Here is a 23,614-nt window from a genome sequence, read left to right on the forward strand (position 1 = left end):
TTTATAATAATATTTAAGTAATAATCTAATAATAATTTTTTAAAATTAAACTCAATATCTTGACATCTCAGCACTATCTATCCTTTACAAAAGTTAATTATGTATTTTTAGTATAGGGGATTAAATTGACTTTTTTGGAGTAAAAAGATACTGGCTCTTCAGTATGAACATAAATGAACCAAGCGAACATGTTAACTTTAATTAAAAAATGAGATTATATCACTAAATGCCTAATTGATGAGCTTGGCCAATGAGATAAAATTCATGAAATAGCTATCTTTCAAACTTTGTAAGGTGAAATTATTCATACAAGATTATAACAACAATAATAAAAAAAATAAGCATAATAAGATAAGAGTAATAATAAATGTGCATTTGTCATTCCTATGATGGACAGGCAATTTTGCAGTCAACATTTGCTATGAGAAGTCTAACAAGTTCACCAGTGTATTCAATCACACGACAGCTTTATTACTATCAAGTAGTAATAAAAAACATCAAATATTAGTGTAGACAAATGTATCCAGGAGCAAACTCATTCCTTAGAGTAGAAGCCAATCTGCTTACCACCACCAACTATCACTCTAAATAGAGGTCGTCCTTTGGACTCTAGATCACTCATCAGGACCCCTATTTTATAAATAATAGATACTTTAGCATCTAACAATGGAAGATAAAAAATAAAAGGCATTAAACAACATAATGAAAACTACTAATTAACATGAAAAAGAAAATATTTACATCATCTTACAAAAACATAAGAATATGACATACAAAGAGCCCAAATAATCATAAATAGATAAATAAATGTTTCACCAGTGATTGAAGTAAACTTTCCTCACTGCAGGCCAGATGAACTTTTCATCACGAAAAGATGAAGAATCTTCAACTACTTTTCCTGAAAAAAGATGAATAATTTTAAATTGCAGTGAGTACAATGCTCTTTAATAACTTGCATCTCATATATGTAGCGCTCTCTATTGACATATAATTACATAATATGCATGCAGTATATCTGTATAGAGGTATCACTTAGCCATTATATTTATTTTTAGGGAAAAAAATCAAGTTCTGTTGAAAATGCCATAGACTTGAGCCTATTGATTTATGTATTCAAAGCTATTAAAGAATTTATCTTTAATCCACTCCGATTGTAAAACTTTATGCAAATAAATATCAATAGGCAAGAAAGTACACATTATAACCTTTGTTCTTTGTAAAAAATAAAAGATATTAATGGTTAATTGATCATGCATGTAAAAATATTCTAAAAAATAACCAAAATCATAATTATCAGAATTAGACCGTACCGGCTAATTTATCGATTTTTGGATCGAACCAATAATTTAACTGGTTCAATTAGTAATTTAGACCGGATTTACAATTAATTCGATCAACAATGGTTAAATTCGTTGAAAAACGATGGATTCGTGTTTAAAATTGTTGTTGACCCATACCGGTGCATTGTAGATCCGCATGCCGCCGAACTACCAGAGGAGCTCCACATGCCCACTTCAAGAGTAGGAGATGCAAGGTTCAAACAGGGGACATCAGGCATGCAACGCCTCCCTCGCTAATATGCCAACATGTTTCTTATTATTACATATGACAAAAAAATTATTATATAGTAACTTTGAATCAATTTTATTTTTACTTTTATTTTTTTAAACATATATTCACATGGATACCAAATTTTGATATATTGACTGTGTTATATTTTTTTTCTCTTATTCATTTAAATTGAGAAAGTATTTTGTACTATTGACTAATTTATTATCTCTTTTGCATCATAAATTATATCTAAGATTTGATACTTGATTGTTATTAATATATTTGTAAAACATGTATTTTAAATTTTAACTTTTTTATAATTTTATATTTTTATTTAATTATGACCGGATCAACTGGATAAATCAGCCCAGTGACCTAGTCGTATAACCGAATTAATTACCGATTCGCGGTTATGATAACTATGACCAAAATCTTTTGTCTGGACACTATTACTTGTTGACAACTTACCAAGGCTTATAATTTGTAGGCAAGGGAAATGTAATGTTTTCCAACGCTTATAAAGGCTCTTTGTCACTCAAAGACTCTTCTCCTAAATATGTACTCTTTTCATCTTCTCCCGTTACATTTTTACGGTCATCAGCTGCATATGCATCCTTTCGACAACTCTAGCATCTTTGAGAAAAGTTTTTATTCATTTAAGTACCTGTTAAGTCAAGTTAAAACCATAAGTTTGAGCTACAATATGAACATTATTCAGTTTTAAATACCAAGGCAGAGTACTTAAGGAACTAAAGACCAAAGATAAACGTTAAGAATTAAGAACAGTAAAAAATGCTAAGTGGTCATAACTTTGACCATTAAAATTGAAATAGTATCTGTTACCACCGTTTGATATTATAATTGCCAAAAGTGAAACCTGATGAACATAAAAGGAGAAAAATGGTTACATTATCTCTTTACCGATTAGTTATCCTTCTCATAGTACTACATATTAAATTTACAAACAGACTTGAAAAAAATTGAAAATCCTAATGTTGGAATAATTAAAAATAACATAAAAAATTAAAATCATAACAACAAATTATGATAAGCAAACAAAATTTAAAAATATAATTAAAAAATAAGAAACTCTAAGGCTTAAAAATTTAACAATAGAATTTAAAGTTTAGAATAAATAAAGAATTACAACAAAAAAAAGAACAAATCATACTTGAGATTGAGACTCCATTGGAAGATGCAGCTACAGGGCAGAGAGACTAAGCATGACGGAGCATCACGATGTTGATAATGGTGGAGAGATTGAGAACGATGGAGAACAACGTTACTGGGAAGGACGAGGTTGTTGAGATGGATGACGCGGAGAATGACGATACTGAGAGACGAGCTGCTGGACGACATAAAAGTATTATTAAAATAAAATCAAATTTTTTTATATTTTTGTAATTTTTTATTTATATTTTTAAATTAAAAAGTTTTAACTATTAAAAAATATTATTTTTATTTTATTAATATTTTAAAATCTCATCAAAAGCGTATAACTATTATAATTACTATAATAATAGTCACCATAACGTGTACAATGTACTTAAAAATAATTAATTTAATAAAATATTATTCAATTATAATAGTTGTTTATTTGAATAGTTGAAAGAGCTAACATTGTTGGAATGTTATTAGTAAATTTCCTGATCATGAGATAGAAGACATAGATATACAGATGTACGAGCTGACATACACTTGTAATAGCAGTTTGTCATTGCATGTAAGATGCTATTCTTTGTAGCATTCAAAATTGCTCAGCTGGTCCTACTGGATAAGGCCACACAGTATAATGACAGAAACAATACTATTTAAATATTTATATCTATCTGTCTGTTTGTGAGTGACTAAGTGAAAAGGAGAATGATTGAAGAATGTTTAAAGAATAATTGTAGTATTCCCTAGACAGAATAGTAAATTAGGAATACATATATGTGCTACATAAAACTGTAAGGACTAAACGTTCTCATCTGGATTTTCATATTAATAAAGGTAACGGGGACCAATCACAAGTGGAAAACGACGATGTATATATACCAAACAACATCGACCACGGATTCTCATATATTCGTCTTAGTATAATTCTTTTAACATAGTCTTTATTACTTATTAGACAACCAAATCAACGTATACAGGGATAACTTTATACAATTGAATGAAACTTTTAGTATGATTCTTTTAACATAGTCTTTATTAGACAACCAAAACATATACAGGGGTAACTTTATACAATGGAATGAAACTTTTAGTATAATAATTAACATCGATTCGAGTGTCTAAAACAGATCCGTGTTTATATTTGCTCTTCCTTCGGTTTATAAGTTATTATTAAAAGAGGCAAGGACCATTTTGTTGTTCTTATGTACAAAAGTTTCTCCGAGTCTTATTGCAATATTGATGGTCCAGTATTTGAGGAGATATGATGTCTGACCATTTATGGTGTATATCAGTATCATGTGGTGATGATTGATGCACAACCACACTGCAAAGAGATGCATATATGGTTACAATTTTGGCTGGACAACTTATTACAATATTCTTTTTGACAAGTGTTGTAAAATTTTGAGATGTGTTCAAATGTGTATGAAATTTTATTTTTTATTTTTTATTAAGATACGGTTAAACATAACAAACACTTGTATTAGATGAATGTGAAAAATATCAGTGTCTAAAATATATTCGACAAATATTCGTACTTCGTAGCATCGTTATATAGTTTTTAACTTATTTTTTTTAACACTATATATAAACCAAATCCTAATTTAGAATCAAATTTGTGTTAAGACTTAAATTATCGAAAAAACATGATGTGCTATTTTGTTTTCACCTCAGTTAAATTTTTATTACTTTATGTTCTAGATAAGTTTTACTTGAATATCTTATGAGTGATTTTTTTAATTCTTTTCATAAAAGTTTCATCATTAAAAATTTCCATATAAATGCGGAGATTAATCTCGTGAGAAGTTTGAAGAGGTAGAAAATATAGGTGAAATACAATATTATCCACTGATAAAAAAAATACAATATTATCCACGACAAGAATGAAGGCAAGACGGATGTAAGGAGGCACCTCACCCATTTTGCCCTGTTAATATCCTAATCTTAATGTTTGTTATTTTGGAATTGTATGGAGTCTAATTTTTCTTTTTTTTTTGGATATGTTTAAAAAGAAATACTGAGTAACTAATATTTTTTACTTTACTTTTTAACCAACATTAATTATTTTTTTTATTTTTTACGGTAAAAATATTAACCTTCTAACTATCCATTTTATAAAAGAAAAATTTTAAGTGATAAATACCTTTTCTTTTTTATTTTTGCTTTACTTTTAAGCATTATATTAATTTTTTGTGTACTGAGTAGAAGTATTAATGAATAATTTAAATATATATAAAAATATCATATCAATAATATTTTTATAATTAAATATAAATACAGTACTCTTTAAGTACTTCCGTATATATTATTAAACTAAAAAATTATGTATTTTAATTTATATATTATTGATATGATATTTTTATATATATTTAAATTATCCATTAATAATAAGAAGCCACCAAACTAATTGCTCTAGCTTTATATTTATATATAACATACAAATTTCATCATTTTCTCCCAAACATTCTTAATTTAATTTATCATTTCTGTTCTGATTCATACTGTTGATATATGTGCATGTCATTAGTGGTTAATATATAGACATGTCTATGTAACTTTATGTCCTATTATGCTATATATTTATATTATCAGGTAGACTCTAGACATTGTTGAAGAAACGGAATCTTATTTTATTGTGTAAAACGTAAATAAAGAATATATATAATTAAAAAATAAAAAATCAGCAAATATCAAATCAGACTTTAGATTCATTATTAATTAGAAAAGTTGGTTCAGTAAAACAAAAAAATTGTACTTTTAAAAATAATTAATTTCCCGAGAGATTCATTATGTTAATCTCAAATCCACATTTATAAATATATATAAAAGAACAAATGAAAAGATGTTTGGATCATTCCTGTCCCATAGATTAGTTTTTAGCCGCCATTAACAATCACAATTAATAGCTACTAGGTTGATACTTGATACAATAATGAATAATTATAACTCTTTCGAGGTTTTCTTATCCATACCTACATTTTAAGAGCATAAAATTAAGGTTTTTAATAAGAAAATATTGATATATATTCCAATATATTAATAATAACTTAGAAAACCGTCTCAGTTAGAAGTTTAGAAATGTTTAGAAGTTTAGAAATGTTTAGCAGTTAATACTACTCTTTCCTTGCATTTGGGTTATATTTGAACAAATGTTGATCAACTTTTTATATTTTTTTATTAAACATATTGGACTTCAAATAATCTTTTATGTTTTTCTTAAAATATGTTAACTAGTGCTTAGCTTTTAAGAGATATTATTAAGCAACCAAATTCTTTTTAATATAACTATTATTCGTATTCATTCTAGGAATTCATTGGATACATGCATATAATAATACACAAGAAAAAAAATTGATGCATGTTAAAAGAAAAAAAAGAAATAAAATAAGACATTGCATATAAAAGAAAAAAAATTATTCGTATTCATATAAAAGCATGTTCATATAAATAGTTACAAAAATCATAAATTGATGCATGTTAAAAGAAAAAAAAAAGAAATCGAATAAATCAGTGCATGTTTAGTTTCTCTTCCCCTTACTTTATGATTAGTCTATGTAGCTATGCTGGTAGTATCTTTTAGGAGCCACTCACATAAATACGTTCAAAACGTCTTTTTATAAAGATATTTTTTAATAATTAAAATTTAACATATATAATCGATTAAATCGTATTATTTTTGTTAAAATTAGACACATTAATTTGACCAAAAAATAGTTAATCAAATTTTGAATTGGTCTAAATTAATATTATTTTTTATAAAAAATGACTATAATATCCTATTATAAAAAATGACTAAAATACTTCTATTATATATATTAATTTTGAGAATTCTAAATTTTAGTCCTTTATTTTTCTATCGTAGGGTTTAGGGTTTAGGGTTTAGGGTTAGGTTTAGAATATATATATATATATATATATATATATATATATATATATATATATATAAAATAAGAGTATTGTAGTCATTTTTTATAAAAAAATAATAATATTAATTTAGACCAGTTCAAGATTTGATTCACTATTTTTGACCTTAAATCAATTTGTCTAGCCTAATTTTGACAAAAATAATATGATTTAATCGATTATATATGTTAATTTTAATTACTGAAAAACATCTTTAAAAAAAAATATTTTAGGCATCTTTATCTGAATGACTTCCTATCTTTTAATGTTGACATTAAAATGTTATTATATATTTATATATAAATATATATTATTTAATTTATTTTTAATGTATATTTTATATTTTATATTTTAATATATATTTTATATCAATAGTTAATTTTAATAGATAATTTTAGTATATATCTAACATAATTATCAAAAATATAATCATTCATATTGTTTTCTTCTATCAGTTTAAATTTAAAAAAAAAGCAATTTCATAACATAATTTTAAATTTTTATGTTTAAAAGATCAAGAGTTCAATCTTAATAAAATCTAAAAATAAAAAATAGCATAAGACAAAAATAAAAAATAAAAAAACCTTATACAAAAATAAAACAAATTCAAAAAAATTCTTACCAAAAAATTATATTAAAAATATAAACATTGATGTGTCTTCCCAATAAACTTAAACTTTTAGTATTTTCATGACTCTCCAACTATGAGGCCTCAATTTGGAAAATGAAGAAAATTATTATCGGTTATATGATAAAAAGGGTTGTTGAAGTAAGAAATGAATGAAGAATGAAGGATCGGAGCAGCTTGCTAATGAAAATTGTATGATTGGCACCATATCTGGTAGGCCATGGGGGAGAGAGAGAGAGATATATGAAAGCATTAGCCCGTGATTGAGTGAGTGAGCCAACAAGTTAACTGCTTGAAATTAAATCCCCCACACTTGGGTGTCCTTCACTACATGACAATTTCCAACTCCCACATAGAGACAACACCCTGGCCGGCTGCTTCACATGCCTTCCTCTATTCCTCAACCACGGCGACTCTCTTTTCTAGCCACCCATGAATACCTTCTGCTTCTGCTTCTGCTTGTTGTCCTCACCAAAATTAAACACAGCCTTCTCTTTCTCCCACACACTTTGACTTTAGGCCTACACTTGTTTTCTTGGGAGTAGAGTCGTCTATCCCACCACGATCATCATCACCAGTGACCAGTCTCTTTTTCGGATGAACAAGGGATAACATAACATCCTCACCAAAAAATTAAACCTTCATGACATGTCTAATTCAAACCCACAAGATATTGGTTCGTTTCCCAACACACACTACTACAGTACTACTAGTCAGGTCACTTTCCCCCTTTTCCCCTGCTACTACCCTCTGATTTCCCCCTTAATTATTCCACGCTTCAATTCCTTTTGTTTTCTTTCTCTCTACAATGCAATATACACTCACTACCTTCTCTAACTCTTCAATGACGCAATTCACCACAAAAATACCACCACCTTTGCACCAATACAACTTTTCATTTTCAAATCCTAATAATAATAATAATAATATTATGAACAAGAACCAACAAATTCCTAGGACTAGGCCCTGGCCTGCTTTCCCTACACCTAAGTCACTACCTACTTCCACCACCTTCGGTGACGCCACTTGCATGGAACAGTTACTTGTTCACTGCGCCAACGCTATTGAAACCAACGACGTAACCCTCGCTCAGCAGATTCTCTGGGTTCTAAACAACATAGCTCCACCTGACGGCGATTCCAATCAGCGACTCGCCGGAAGCTTCCTCAGAGCCCTAACCGCACGCGCCGCGAATACTGGAAGCTGCAAGATGCTCGCCGCTGTAGCTGACGCCGCTGCTAACCGTAACAGCCTCGCCATCGAAACGCACAGATTCTCTGTCATCGAGCTGGCAAACTTCGTTGACCTCACTCCATGGCACAGGTTCGGGTTCACCGCCGCCAACGCCGCCATTTTAGAAGCCACGGAAGGGTTCTCGGTGATCCACATCGTGGATTTGAGCTTGACGCACTGCATGCAGATCCCGACGCTGATCGACGCCATCGCTGGCCGCCACGAGGTGCCTCCTGTAATCAAGCTCACGGTTCCCGGTGCCGCCTTCAGAGAAGGTAACATCAATATCCCTCCATTACTCGATCTTTCTTACGAGGAATTAGGCGCGAAGTTGGTCAACTTCGCTAGGTCGAAGAACGTGGTCATGGAATTCAGCGTTGTTTCTTCGAGTTACGCTGATGGATTCGCCTCTTTGATCGAACACCTGAGAGTGCAACATATAGTTTCCGTTGCAGAAGGTCATCGTCCAAACGAAGCTTTGGTTATTAACTGTCACATGATGCTTCATTACATTCCCGATGAAACTGCACTAGTTCATCATCATGAAACAGATTCGAATTTAAATCCTTTTATTGTTCATGATTACTCTTCTTCTTCGTCATCTCCTTCATCTTCATCGTCATCATTGCGGTCAATGTTTCTTAAGGCGGTTCGGAGTTTGGAACCTACAATTATGGTTTTGGTAGATGAGGACGTGGATTTGATATCAAATAACTTGGTGTGTAGGCTTAGGTCTGCGTTCAATTATCTGTGGATACCGTACGACACGGTGGACACGTTCCTTCCTCGAGGCAGCAAGCAAAGGCAGTGGTATGAAGCTGACATATGTTGGAAGATTGAGAACGTGATAGCGCATGAAGGGGCTGAGAGGGTGGAGAGGGTTGAGCCCAAGAGCAAGTGGGAGCAAAGGATGAGGAATGCGAGCTTCCATGGGATTGGATTCAGCGACGAATCGATTTCGGAGGTGAAGGGGATGCTGGATGAACATGCTGCTGGTTGGGGTGTTAAGAAGGAAGATGACAATCTTCTTCTCACTTGGAAAGGCCATAATGTTATCTTTGCTTCAGCTTGGTTACCTGCTTAGTATCTGTAATCTTATCAGTAATAAAGCTTCAATCTTCAATCATGAATGTTTCTTAATGATGTACTATTAGTTTTTTTTTCTTTTTTCTTTCTTCTATAGATTCTTATTCCTTCTACATTGTATTTCTGGGAGTAGGTGAGATTTTTTATTTTCTTTTAAATTTTAGATTATAGATAGTATACATTTAGTTTATCTTATAGTAGTAATTCAGTAGGTAGCAAGAAATTATGTCTTCTTGTATCATTCACTCTTTATCTTTATCATCGTATCAGTTAGGTTGTCATTGATAACGCTGTGTTTTAATTTCAAAAACTTAGATATGATGAATGCTAAATGTTACTACTCTTCTCTAGTTAAGAACATATAATTAATAACTCTTTGAACATTATCTCTATTAGTTCTCCAATTTCAACCTAATAAGGGTACTGTGCTTCCATCACTTAAGGTAGTTTCTCATAGAATGCTAGGGGCCAACAATTTTTGTGATTTGTAGCCATCAATGATAGTTTTAATGGTGTGAGATTGGTGTAAAATTTCATCCAATAGCTCCTTTTTTTTTGCTGGTCACATGCTGTCCAGAATTTAACAAAGTTGCTGGGTCTCTAGACTTTTCCTAATTTCAATTTTAAGTTACTATATAACTGTGCTGCTATAATAGATTTGTTATGATTATTTGTCTTGCTTCGCTTTTCTGCCTAGATGCTATCTCGATTTCCTAAACTATATATCAGATGGATAATTATATATCAGTTTTTAAAATTAGCTATTAATATAAATTATATGTTAAAATATAAATATATATTAAAAATAAATTAAATTATATATATATTTATACACAAATACATTAATGATTAATTTAGTAACTCATTTTAGTGTATAAATAACTTTTTTTAATAATAAATTCTGATGTAGACGGTTGATAATGGCACCACTTTATTTTTGATGGATGTGGAAGATGGCTCCTGAGTCTTGAATCTTCTTGATTACCAATCAAATAATCTTCGTTGCGGAGCTAGAAGCAATTCCGCTGTGTTGAGTGTAACTGAATGTATAAACAACATTTTACAACGAATTTTTTTCACCGCGGCTTTGGTGCAATTGCAAACATATACGTGATATAAGGCATTGCTTTTTGTTGCAACTAGGGTTATAACAGAAAAACGTTATTTATATAACTTCCATTACATCTTGAATTTAAACTTCCATTTCTGGAATCTTAAATTATATATAAGGAAAAAAAAACAATAAATTTATTTTTTAAAAGAAGAATTTAATTTTGATATATTGTCAATGTAAAATCATTTTATACGTGCATCCAATCATATAATATTACATTAATAAAAATAACTATCTTTTACATTGATTTCAAACAAACATTTGTAATTATACGATTATATAAAAGTATTTTACATGAAAATTAAACTCTTAAAAGAATACAAAAAGATGACCAACCCTTTTAGTAAAAGAAATAGAGAGTTAATTGATTGGACTTTGTTAAGTAGACAACGACTTTTGTGAATAATGTAAATAATAGGCTCTAAAATTTGTCCAATAAAGTAAAAACACTATACACCCCAAATTACCCACTTAAATCTTAATATTAAAATAAATATCCATACATCTAGTGAATTAAACATCTGATATATCCATTGTTCACATTGTTTAGTATTTTCATTGTCTACCTATACTTTTCCTAATTGATATTAATCTAAATGTAAGACAAAAACAAAAAATATTAATTACATGATATTTCTTTTTTTTTTAATACTGAATAAAATGTGCATTTGAAACACGCAAAAGGAGAGATAAAATTAACATTTCTCATTATATAGTATCTATATGGAATGTTATATTTGTAAGAGTTTTTATATCTTGATTCTTGAAAGTATGGCATAAATATGAAATAAGTATATACTATATATTGACGAGCTTACCCTTGCAAAGTTTTTAGTTTATTCTCTTAGATGTGAGAACAAAAATATACAATCTTGAAAAGGGTAATTAAAAATAACCCATTAGATGTATGTCTAATTAGGATGCCGTAAACAGAAAAAGAACAACAATGCGGATTCAATATTCTCCAATGGAATTGAATGACTTTTGTCGTCATATGATCCTTAATGTTGACCAAAAAATTGTTCACTAAAGTTGAGATCCCCAAAAGAAAAATGTCTTGACAAAAACTCCAAAGAAAAAACGTCACGGAAAAATGTAGCGATTCAAACAGAAAAAGTGAAAAACTAGCAAGTTAAAAAAAATGAAATTAACTGTTTTTTTTTTCATACACATGCACACTCACAGTCTCATACTAACCCACTCACACACACTAAAAAACTCTTCTTTTCGACTACAACCGAGCTATTACGGAGAATCGAATTGGTGTAGTTCCTTGCGAAATAAGAGTGTCAACCGAGTTATGTCCTCAGAGGCTGAGCGCTTAACTCTCGAATCCAAGCTCTTTCTTTGTCTTAAAGTGTGAAGGTATGAGCAATGAAGAGGAGAAGGAGTGTACCTACAAAGGCACTCCGAAGCTTAAATAAGTATGATGTCTAGTTTTTCAGTGAGTTTAAAAGAATACTTTACCTTGCTTATATCCTCGGCTATTTGTCCGTTATGCTTTTAATATTAAGGTCGGTTATAAAAGAGCGGACAACGTCTATTTATTCGTCTGCTGTTACATCGTTGGTCACGATGAGAACACTTTTAGCCGAGTTATGGCTCATGAATGGACGAGCTTATAACGGATTGTGCGAGTTATAGCTCATGAATGAGTGAACCTGTAACGGATTGTGCCGAATTATAGCTCATAAAGCAGCGAATTTGTAACGAATTTTACCGAGTTATATCTCATTTATTATGACCATATCACTATCTAAGAGGCAAATCGATTTGCCACTAGTATACAAGTCTCAGTCATGAAAAAAAAAAATTAAACCCTCTATATAATCAATTCAAAATATTATGTACATATTAAATATAAATGTCCAAATCAATTATTATACATATGTATATAAATATATATGTAGTTTAATTTATTTTTAATATATATTTTATATTTTAATATATATTCTATACTAATAACTAATTTTAGTATATATCTAACAAATAAAGACACCCTATTGGAACGCAGGAGAAGATGATGCCAATAAAGACATTAACAAATTTAAACAGTTACGATTAAGCACAACATAAAATAGATTTACAAGCAACTTAATGAACTTATTCTGTTCATTATTAATAATCTCCCCCATAGCATATACTCGGATTAACCAACCCCCTTAAAGATTCTATCTTGTTCTTTTGTTCCTTGAAAATCATATGATGGAGCAATCTGAACGAATGTTCCCATTTTGCGCATTCTTGATTCCAACTCGGCCCAACTTGGTAATGGCAGCGACGAAGTTGGCGTGGAAGGTTTTGCTGTTACTAGCAAAAGCCTCCACAGCAGGCTTGGACCTTGGGTCCATGAACAGAACTTGGTCTGAGGTGAACAGGCCCATACCCTTCTGAAGATTCTTGAAATAAGCGTTATCGAAAGCCCGTGGTGTTGTTGGGTCCATGTCGATTGCAATCCTTGGATCCACATTTCTCGGGCACATAGATTTTAGCTGCGAGGCGTAAAGGTCGTTGAGTGTGGGGTCCACTTTAGTGTGGCTCTTGAAATTGTAGATTCTGTTATTGAACTTGTTGCAATGAGAGAACCCCACGGTGTGAGCCCCTGCCAAGTGAATCAACCAACATAGCAACACGTCAACACTCTTCATCTTAATTTCGCCCGGCCTTATTGCATGTGAATTAAGAAATTTTTTTCCCTAAAGTTTTTATCTTTTTTATTCAGAATCAGAAATAGACTTCCTTATTGTATAGGAGAATGTTTATATGTCTTAAAGTGATTTCTAAGATTCGTCGTTTTGGAGCTTAACTCCAAAATATTCTGATTTTTTTAAATAAATAAAATAAATATTTTATTTACGAATATAAATTATTTAGCGTGTAAAACATGCTTATTTGATTTGTACAACATGTCTTATCTCATTTACAATGTAAATAAAATAAGTATGTGTATATTTCATTTATACTGTAAACGAGATAAGACACATTAACGAGTACACATATCAGGACATGTGATGCATGAAAAAGAGACACTTTCACGTATCTCGTATATTGTGTAAACGAGATATACACATACTTATTTCATTTACACGGTAAACGAGATATACGCTAAGTTAAAATATTATCACTGTAAACGAGTTATAGTATGACAAATTTCAATTAGCTATAAAAGGATCGACAAACTATTAGTATTCTCCATAAACATCTCAATCTTTCTTTTCATCAGTTTCTTCAATAAATTTAGTAGAAATATCTAGTGGTGGTAGTCTTTTTGTTATAATATTGTATCCTAACCACCACATGCGAAACAGTGACATTGGAATTATATTTGAGTATGAGAATCATATTTTGAAGTGCACTCGAAGAGCAGATTCTTTGTATGAGTTGAAGAGTCTAATATTGACGCACCTCGGTGGTAATGAGAGAAAACAGGTTGGAAGAGCTAGGTATAGGATGCTAGCACCGATGAGAAACGGTGTATTTCTATTTTGTCTGTTCTGACTCAATGACAATGAGCATGTGCGCCTCGTGTTTGATGTCTAGGGGGAGCATCATGATTCAACAAGTGATGGAGTTTTCTGCGGAGGTTTGTGATGTTGGGGGTGATGATTTTGGCAACTCGAATTTCATCTAGGATGATGACCCACCTCTTGCACCACTACTCTGCAATGTGCTAGACCAGCGGTAGACGTGGACGTGAAAGGTGAGAAGTTCGATAAAGAGTATGTCACCGATAGCAACGAAAGTGGTTCCTCTGAGGATGATGACGAGGATGAATTCGTATCAGAAACTCTAGTTGGTGGATCAGTTCGATACATTTTGCTTGCTCCACAACCAATTCCAGAGTTATCAATTATACCTATAGGGGTGGCAATAGTGGGAAAACCCGCCTCGCCCGGCCAAAATCTTGCCCTTTGGCGGGCTGGCCCGTCCCGCCCCGACTAATGAGACGGTCCTGAAATCTCACCCCACCCCGTCTAATAGCGGGCTGGTGGGCCAAATCTGCCAAATCTCTCTTTTTTTTACTATTAACTATTAAATAATATAAATTACCCAAAAAAGTATTAAATAATATATATAATTTCACAGTTATTTTAATAAATTTATAATTTCTAAAGATATAAAAAAATTATAATTTCTAAATTAACAAACATTAAAGTCTTTATAATTATAAATATGTAATAAACATAATCATAATCATAAACAAAGTTTTTTGAAATAAAATAATAAAATCAACATTGTACAAAGTAAAATAAATATTGTCGAAAATATATAATTAAACATCTACAAGTTTAGAACATAATCAATCAAACGTAAAACACAATCCAAAACACTAAATTAGAACATCTTTAAAAAAACCTAAGCCCGACGGAGAAGCCCGCCCCGCTAAAGCACACGGTTTAAGCGGTGCGGATTAGGCGAGCTTTTGATGTGTGGCGGTCTCAATTTTCCAACCCGACCCACCTTGTTTGGCGGGTTACGCAGGCCGATTCGGCGGGTTTAGACCCGTTTGCCATCCCTAGTTATACCCAGTTACTATCATATTTTGGATTTGGACGCGATACTCGAGGTAACTCCATTTTTCAATATGGGTGCAGACGATTACAACATAGAAGGCGATGTGGAATTTAGGGTTGGTCACAGATTTAGAAACAGAGAAACAGTCATGCAAGGCATGAAGAATTATAGTATTTAGAGAAGTGTTAAGTACCAAGTTGTGGAGTCAGATCAGTTAAAGCACCATGTGCGTTGCAGGCAATTTACTGATGGTTGTCTTTGAAATTTTCATGTCGTTCTCCGATAGAATCTCGGATATTAGTAAGCGTTACTTTGTATTTAAATATCAACAAAATGTGCGACAAAGAGAGAAATGAAAAGTATGTGCATTATCTTATTACTTGTAAACGAGTTATTTGTATAGGCGCGTTTAAGCCTTATCTTGTTTATATGTAAACGAGATAAATCACGCGTCAAATCACGTATACAATACGTGTACTTACTGACGTGTCTTATCTCATTTACAGTATAAACGAGATATGTATATCTCATTTACACTGTAAGTAAGATAAAACATGTTGCACAAATCTGATAAAACATTTTAAATAATTTATATCTATAAATAAAATATTTATTTTATTTATTTAAAAAAAATCTAAAATATTAAAAGGCTAATATTGGTTAATGTTTGTTCAAATGTCGCGCAAAAATAAGAAAAAAGTGTTACCTAATATTTCTATAATCTATATGATAATAAAATATGACATGACGCAAACTTTTCACATCTATGCTTTGGAAGATCGTTATAAGTATACAAAATTAAAGAATGTTTAAAGGGTTAATCACCAAAAATAATTTTGAATTATTTAAATATGGACAAAAATACATTTGAATTTTATTATCGACAAAAATATTTTTAAATAATTTGAAAATACGATAAAAAGTGTCCAACAATAAATATATTTTTTCAAAAAATCTCTTAAAGATTGAATTTTGATTCAATTTTTTGCAAAAATAATTATAAAAATGAGATATTATTATCCTTAAAATTTAGTGATTTTTCGTTAAGTGTATATTTGTTTGTAATTTTTTTGTTAATAACCAATAATACTTTTAAAAAATAAGAAAAAATATATACTTAGTAAAAAATTACGACTAAATCACCAAAAGTAACCATAAAAGATTTGATTTGGTGACAAAAGTAACTATAGAAGATCATAATTCCTCAAATGCCCATAATTGATTAGCTCCGTTTGTTAAAAATAGCCAAGCTTGATGTAGCCTTAACAGAGTGGCATACGTAGATAATTTTCTTTGTTCTTCTTAGTTGAAACCCAATTTTTGCAGGATAAAATCATACCCGAATACAATCATCCATCGTTCCGAACTACTCCACAGGAGAACCCTGAATTAATTTATTCTCATAGAATTCGACCAAAGTCAAGGAGAGAAGTAACTACAAGTGAAGAAAGCAAATTTTCACGAACTTCACATTCGAAGATGAAGAAGAAGAAAATTCTGGATGAAAGATGTCACTAGGTGAGTATGTTGTCTTGTTGGAATCTTTGACGGTTACTAATTCTGGAAGATGGTTTATTCGTTGCCCCTCTTCAAAGGTATGGAACATTATTTATGATAGTTAGACAAGTATGGGGTTCCTCTGCATCTGTGATATTTCGATTTTTTGGCTTCTGTAGAGTCAAGATTGCAATTATTTTGTTTGGGTTGATGAAATTGATGGGAGATAGCAAAGTTTGGCAAGGTGTTTGATTAGAATACTCAATGAGCATGAATGTGGTGTTGCTAATCAAGATGTGAGTATGTGACGATGCTCTAATAGACCACAGGGAGAGGAATGTTAACATGGCCATGAAGGTTAAGAAGAAGATTAAAGGTGAAATCAAAGCTATGAGAATATAGCTTGTGACTGTGGTTATTTTTGTCTAACAGAACTAATCAATTTTGGATATATAAAGAATTATGATCTTCTATGGTTACTTTTGTCAGCGAATTAATCTTTTATGGTTACTTTTGGTGGTTTAGTCAAAAAATTACTAAATTTTGAAAATAATAATATATTATTTTTTTAATCATACTTGTAAAAAATTGCATCAAAATTCAACCTCTAATGTATTTTTTGAGAAATATATATTTAATGTTAGATTTTTTGCAAGATTATCTAACATTAAATATGTATTTCTCAAAAAATACATGAGAGATTGAATTTTGATGCATTTTTTTATAACTATGATTAGAAAAATGAGATATTATTATCCTTAAAATTTGGTGATTTTTCGTTAAGTATATATTTTTTGTAATTTTTTTGTCAATAACCAATAATATTTTAAAAAATCATTAAAAAAAATATATACTTAGCAAAAAAGTCACCAAATTTTAAAAATAATAATATCTCATTTTTTTAGTTATACTTATGAAAAATCGTATTAAAATTTAATCTCTCAGACATTTTTTAAAAATATATATTTATTGTTAGATATTTTTATCGTATTTTTAAATTATTTAAAAATATTTTTGTTGATTGTAAAATTCGAATACAATTTTATTAGAATTAACTTAGAGACGGTTTTTGTGGTTAACCCAATGTTTAAATTTGATTATTGAAGATGCTTGGCAGGCACGTTGAGTTATACATATCAACGATCAATGTATTAAAAATCACTCGTCTCAATGTAACATCTAGCCCGAATTACTAGAATAGTAGTATTTATATTAAAATAAATTATTTTATATTTAATTTTTTAATTTTAAAAATATTTATTTAAAAAAAATAATAATAATATTTATTATAAAAAATTATTTTAAATTTTTTTATAAGTATTTAAATAATTTTTTAAAAAATTACAATTTAATTTTAAAAATTACATTAAATATTAATATTATAATATTTTATAAATTAAAAATTAAAAAAATTATTTATAAACTTATTCAAATTGACCCTTTTCTTTTATTTATTATATTTTCAAAAAAATTTCAAACTTAAACGTTATTAAGGGGAAGGGAAATTATTGTGTCACATGCGTGGTGGTGTTGACAATTATTTGATTAGAAATGTTAAAGAATAAATAGAATTTGTTATTTTTGCTCAGCTTTTTAGTCATTAATTTAATTTTTGTAATATAATAATTTAATAACATATTTTTAATTTATATTTAAAATTAAAAAAATAAATTGATCTCTAACTTTTTATTTGTAAATATTTAAATTTCTGAAAATTTAAAAATATATTTATATTCCTAATTTTTTAAAATTTGGACACATCGATTTCAAAATTTAAGTTGTTCCATTTTAAACATTTTTTTGGTATAACCAGGTTTGATTTTTTTTGTTGGGTATGTCAGTCCCTCAGACTAAGTGAATGTGAAAAATTAATGTCCAAATTTTGAAAATATTAAAGAATTTAAATATATTTTTAAATTTTTTAATAATTTAAATATCTGCATATCAAAAGGTCAGAACTTATTTATTTTTTTTTATTTTTAAATATTGATAATTAACTGCCAATCAAAAATAATAAATTCTGCTCGTGGTTAGGAGAGTGTAATGCACGCGCATTACCTGAAAGAGCAATCATATCTGTCTGGGTAAGGCCGTTTGCGGCGAAGAGTGAATTGAGCTGGTTCAAGTTGAACCCTGGCTGCGGCAGCTTCCCATTCACATCTGAAGCCCTTGACTTCAACCCATCATATCTCCCTAACTCTACCTCATAGTACGGTCCACCAGCCTGAAATTAAACACGACCAACAATGCAATTAACTATTCAATTTCCAAAATATTAATTAAAGTTATATGATGAAGCCAAGGAACCAACGAACCAGTGAAATAACATCACGGGTTGCCATGGTAAGAATATCTGCGCATGAGACTTTATTTCTGCAGAGAGGGACAGCATCCACGGCTGCTTTTGCTCTGATCACCGTGTCAAAGCCGTCTCCGGCCAGTGAGAGATTGTCAGGATGATCCTTCTCTGCTTTGTTGTTTGGAGTCGAAGCTACCAAAACTGAAGCATCACAACCCTGTCACATATATATCACACATTTACTTCTTTACTTTTAACATTTTACTACAAATTGCATGCAGTAATTAATTGTTCATTTACCTACTTACCCTCACAAAGCAATCATGGAAGAAGAGGCGAATGGTAGCAGGGACAGTGACAAATGTTTCATGGAACTTCTTCTTAACTGCATCTCTGACTATGTTCTCAACATTGGGGCAGATTTTTGCATAATGGTGTCGACTTAGCTGAGCTGAAGTACCATGTGCAACACTTAATAAGAGAAACCACACAAGTAGAACATTATTAAGCTGGGACATTTTTCTCTGTGGGAGGTAGAAGTATAAGAAAAATGCAGAGATATTTTGCAGAGTGGGAGAGTGAAATTATAGCTAAAGTGGAAAAGTTTAGGGGAAAGGGAGCATATATTATACTGCCTATAAAATTGTCGGGGTCACGAGCCAGTTGTAATAAAATATTATTATTCTATTAAACTTTTTGGTTTTACAGCAATAAAGTGCGTTTAGAAATTAGAATGAATAATAATAGAAGAATGATAGGTACATACTCTACTTTGAAAGGGACACAAATAACTACCAGCCAAACCTAGAAAAAAAGAGAGGGGTAAAAGAACTCCGTGAAACTAAGAAAAAATAACATGTCATAAAACCACTCATTTCAAAAGTTTAAAAGATAGAATATATATATCCGTAACACTCTTTTTTAAATAAGAGCATTTTTTGAGTTTGTTTGATTTTTGTATAGGTTTTTTTTTTATTTCCTTATGCAATTTTTTTATTTTTGAAGTTTATCAAATATCGAATTCTAGACTTTTTAGACATAAAACTCTAATATCATATCAAAACTAGTGAAACTAATTAAGGAAAGAAATTCCACAGCTCTTTGAAAAGAAGCTGTGCTAAGCTTGAGCAGATTGCAAAATTCAAAACAGAGGAGAAAGCTTGTAATGAAAGTAATTGAGCATCTTTTGTTTCAAATGTAACTTACATTTACACTAGGCTAAGTCTACTTTTGATACACCAAGCTAGCTACTGTTAAGGCTCAAGATTATCCAAAAATGACGTTAGTAACCAACTCAACTAATTACTTACATCACACTAGCTAGCTGCCTGATTACTAACAGAACTATAACAGAAATATAATGCAGTAATGCAGTTTTACCAACTGCTATTGTAACAGTTTTTGCTTTTCACCCTTAATAAGAGGGAACATATACAACTGAGATTGGTTTGTTTTCATTTATATAACTGCAACAAAATATTGGTCCAAAAGAAAATTCTTTGCTTATTTCGGAGGAGGGGCCTGGTTTCAGTGAAGATCCTAATTTTCCAAGAATTTGTGGACCAACTTGGTTAAACATGAATAACGACACATCAGGAAGAGGAAGAAGAAGGGGATGCTAACATTATTAGCACAATAAGAATTCGATTGAGTGGCATGCACGTTACTTTGCGTTCATCCCCCTCGGACCTGGTCCTTGCATTGCTGCTACCAGAAAAAACAGATTGTACTTTCAAGTTTCGTTGGAGCCTGGCGGTCCTGTCCTAGCTATTATTATAAATTATTGAAATATACATGTAATGTAATATAATGGGGAACTAGAAAATCTTATCTGAGGTGGTTAAAGGAGGAAAACATTTTGATTCAGGGCAAAATCCTAATAGTTTCAAGGATATAAAAAATAAAAATATCAGTGTCCTATTGGTGTGTTTCTTACATTCTTCGCGAATAAATATGGAGAGAACTAATTTTAACACAATAAAAAAAAGACTAGCCATTTTTAGTATTTTTGACTATTATTTGGCAAATATAAATAGTAAATTGTCATTTTTATTAATTAACGTATTGATTGATAGGTGCAATCTGTATTGATTTATATGTATAAAATTCTAGTAAATATAGGTATAAATTATATACTTTTTATATGTAAGACATATGTAAATATATGTGCAAATTATTGCTAACTAAGTACTGAGAAAAAATGATAATATTTACTAGTCATGTAATATTGCTTAATTTTAATTGGATTATGCTACGTGTATACAAAATTAGTCACCAAAATCAACCACCAATATAAAATACACGCTGAAATATAAATACACATTGAAAATAAATTAAACTACATATGTATTTATACATAAATACATTAGTTGCTAATTTTAGTGGCTGATTTTGGTGTACGAATAGCATTTGTAATTTTAATTATTAGTAACGCAAATTATTTTTTATATTGGGTGAGGATGATTTTTCATGATCATGGGATGTAAGGGTGTTAATATCAAATATGATAATGTTTAATTTAAAATGTTAAAATTGGATTTTTCAATTTTTGGAAAAACAAAAATCGGACCTTTCGATTTCTTACGTAGCGTTTGTTTTGAGGTATTAGGACGGAGATTGGGAGACTGAGACTCAATATCATATTTGTTGGTTCAGGGGATGGTACTAAAATTTCAGTCTCTATCCCAAAATTTTAATATTTCAATACCTCCAAAAAGTGGGGACACAAAGAACTGAAATTTTTGAAGACGAAGATTGAAACTTTAATAATATTTTATATCTAAAATACCCCCATTTCAATTAATTAATTCTAACTTTATTTTTTGTGCAAATTAAATTAGAGTTTCATTCTTATTTTAGTCTCTGTCTCCTATTTTACACCAAACACAATATTAAAACTTATTTTAGTTTCTGTCTCTCGGTCTTTGTCTCTCAATCTCTATGTCTCTTCTAAACACTATCTTAAAGACAAAAATCAGATCATTCAATTTGTGAATTTTAAAATAAAAAAATTACAACAAATAAAATAAACCTCTCATTTAATATTAAAGTTATTTTTTTAATTTTTTTATAAAGTAATCGAACTAAATTACATGATCCCATACTAAAAAAATAACACAGTTTTTAGCCTATTAGTAAATATTGATTAATTTTTTTATTATAAAATTATTTTTTTAATCCTCACTCCAAATTTATAAATAATATTAACTGAAAAATAGATGATTTCTTAAGTAAACTCATTTTTCATCACTAAATAATAATCAAAATAAGTTACCCCCAAGGCCACTTTGACTGTAGAGACACGGGTTCATACTCCACATACTGCCAATAAAACGTTGATTTCTATCTGTGCTTCTGTCTTCTTTGTTTTACTGTTATTGATTATCTTTTAGTGTTGTGAAAAAAGATCAGTTTAACACTAATTGTTTTTTTTTGGTGACTAGTTTAACACTAATTAAACTTTCACTAGATAGTAAATAGGTAGTACTTCAAATTACTATTACTGATCTGATAAGGTTTACATACGAGCGCTTTTACACCATCTTTTTTAATTGTCTCGTTTGGTTTTGTTGTCCAATATTACTAAAAACAGATATTCAGTTTTGAAATATTTACATTGAATGTGATGTATGTGAAAAATAATGATGTTAAGGAGATAAAAAAAATCCATTCAAATAATCTAAATTTATTTTATTTAATTTTTATTTATTAAGAATATATTAAATAAAATAAAAAATAATAAGTTTTAATAGTTTTTAGTTAATATTTTTTGTTATAAAAATTTTATTTGTAAATAACAGTACAGTGTGCTGTAATTGGTTTTTATTAAGAAAAATGACTGGTTTAATTAATTCATTAATGCAGATATGAGTGTATAACCCCATCACACCTAGCTCTAGTAGTGTCGGTGAAAATGAAAACCATTTAGATAGATGACTTTGATTCTTGATTTGTCGCATGACGCGGCCATTATTGGGTTTATGACTCAGCCTATTGGCAATAACAAACTCAAAATACCGCACATGGCATCCACACACCATGAATAGGAGGGAAAAGAAACTTTATATTTGGGTGAAATTATAATATTACTCCTATTTTGATAATATTATTTTTTTTATAAATTTATATAATACTAATATTTTTATCCGTAATAACATTAAAGAATATAAATTTTTTAAAATTATATTGGTTTTGTCATAATTTATAAATTATAGCATAAAAAATTTATAGAATCGAATTACTTTTATCAAAAGATCATAAGGGACAAAAATTTTCGTCAGACTATAAATACTAGAATCTCCGTAGATAAAAAAATTAAATAATAAGATTTTTAGTTATTATTTTTCATGTGAAAGAGTTTAATTTTTTACTAATAATTAATTTTAATATTTATTATATAAAATTTAAAAGAATTTAATGTGTATACTTTTACATTTGATTAGGTGTTAAGTCTGTTGTACAAATAGAAATAATTAATTTTTATATTTGCTATTTAAAAATAATATTTTTTATCTCTATATATATAAAAATATAATTAAATATTAGCATAAAAAAATTATATTGATAGTTATAAATTAACTCAAAAAGTATTTTCTTTAAACAATTGAATCTTGATTCTAATGTTTAATCA

The 23,614-nt window shown here is 29.7% G+C and overlaps 2 protein-coding genes and 1 long non-coding RNA gene across 4 annotated transcripts; 1 reads left to right on the plus strand and 2 right to left on the minus strand.

Moving 5' to 3' along the window:
* Positions 1-261: 261 nt before the first annotated feature.
* On the minus strand, positions 262-2,916 carry LOC112746862 (uncharacterized). Of its 2 annotated transcripts, XR_003174650.3 has the most exons (5): positions 2,723-2,916; positions 2,020-2,215; positions 1,458-1,573; positions 817-898; positions 262-630 (listed from the first exon to the last, which is right to left on the minus strand). It is a non-coding gene; the product is annotated as an uncharacterized lncRNA (long non-coding RNA). The 2 variants fall into 2 exon arrangements; XR_011872934.1 differs by lacking the exon at positions 1,458-1,573.
* Positions 2,917-7,332: 4,416 nt separating this feature from the next.
* Positions 7,333-9,942, plus strand: LOC112748389 (scarecrow-like protein 32). The gene has a single exon (XM_025796617.3). The coding sequence runs from the start codon at positions 8,049-8,051 to the stop codon at positions 9,555-9,557; it is 1,509 nt and encodes a 502-aa protein (XP_025652402.1). The 5' UTR covers positions 7,333-8,048; the 3' UTR covers positions 9,558-9,942.
* A 2,752-nt stretch (positions 9,943-12,694) lies between these two features.
* LOC112748390 (peroxidase 51) lies at positions 12,695-19,638 on the minus strand. The gene is made up of 4 exons (XM_025796618.3): positions 19,293-19,638; positions 19,001-19,201; positions 18,744-18,909; positions 12,695-13,275 (listed from the first exon to the last, which is right to left on the minus strand). Exons 1-4 carry the CDS (start codon positions 19,500-19,502, stop codon positions 12,872-12,874), a joined length of 981 nt encoding a protein of 326 aa, XP_025652403.1. The 5' UTR covers positions 19,503-19,638; the 3' UTR covers positions 12,695-12,871.
* Between the last annotated feature and the right edge of the window lie 3,976 nt (positions 19,639-23,614).

Source organism: Arachis hypogaea, chromosome 15 (assembly GCF_003086295.3).
Source record: "Arachis hypogaea cultivar Tifrunner chromosome 15, arahy.Tifrunner.gnm2.J5K5, whole genome shotgun sequence".
Classification (NCBI taxonomy): domain Eukaryota; kingdom Viridiplantae; phylum Streptophyta; class Magnoliopsida; order Fabales; family Fabaceae; genus Arachis; species Arachis hypogaea.

Bases quoted from the DNA above. Each gene is read 5' to 3' on its own strand.
- LOC112748389 (XM_025796617.3), top strand. From the start codon at position 8,049: ATGCAATATACACTCACTACCTTCTCTAACTCTTCAATGACGCAATTC.
- LOC112748390 (XM_025796618.3), bottom strand. From the start codon at position 19,502: ATGTCCCAGCTTAATAATGTTCTACTTGTGTGGTTTCTCTTATTAAGT. The intron at 19,202-19,292 runs GTAAGTAGGTAA...TATATGTGACAG, and splicing joins TCCATGATTGCTTTGTGAGG to GGTTGTGATGCTTCAGTTTT. The intron at 13,276-18,743 runs GTAATGCGCGTG...TTCACTTGGCAG, and splicing joins AGATATGATTGCTCTTTCAG to GGGCTCACACCGTGGGGTTC.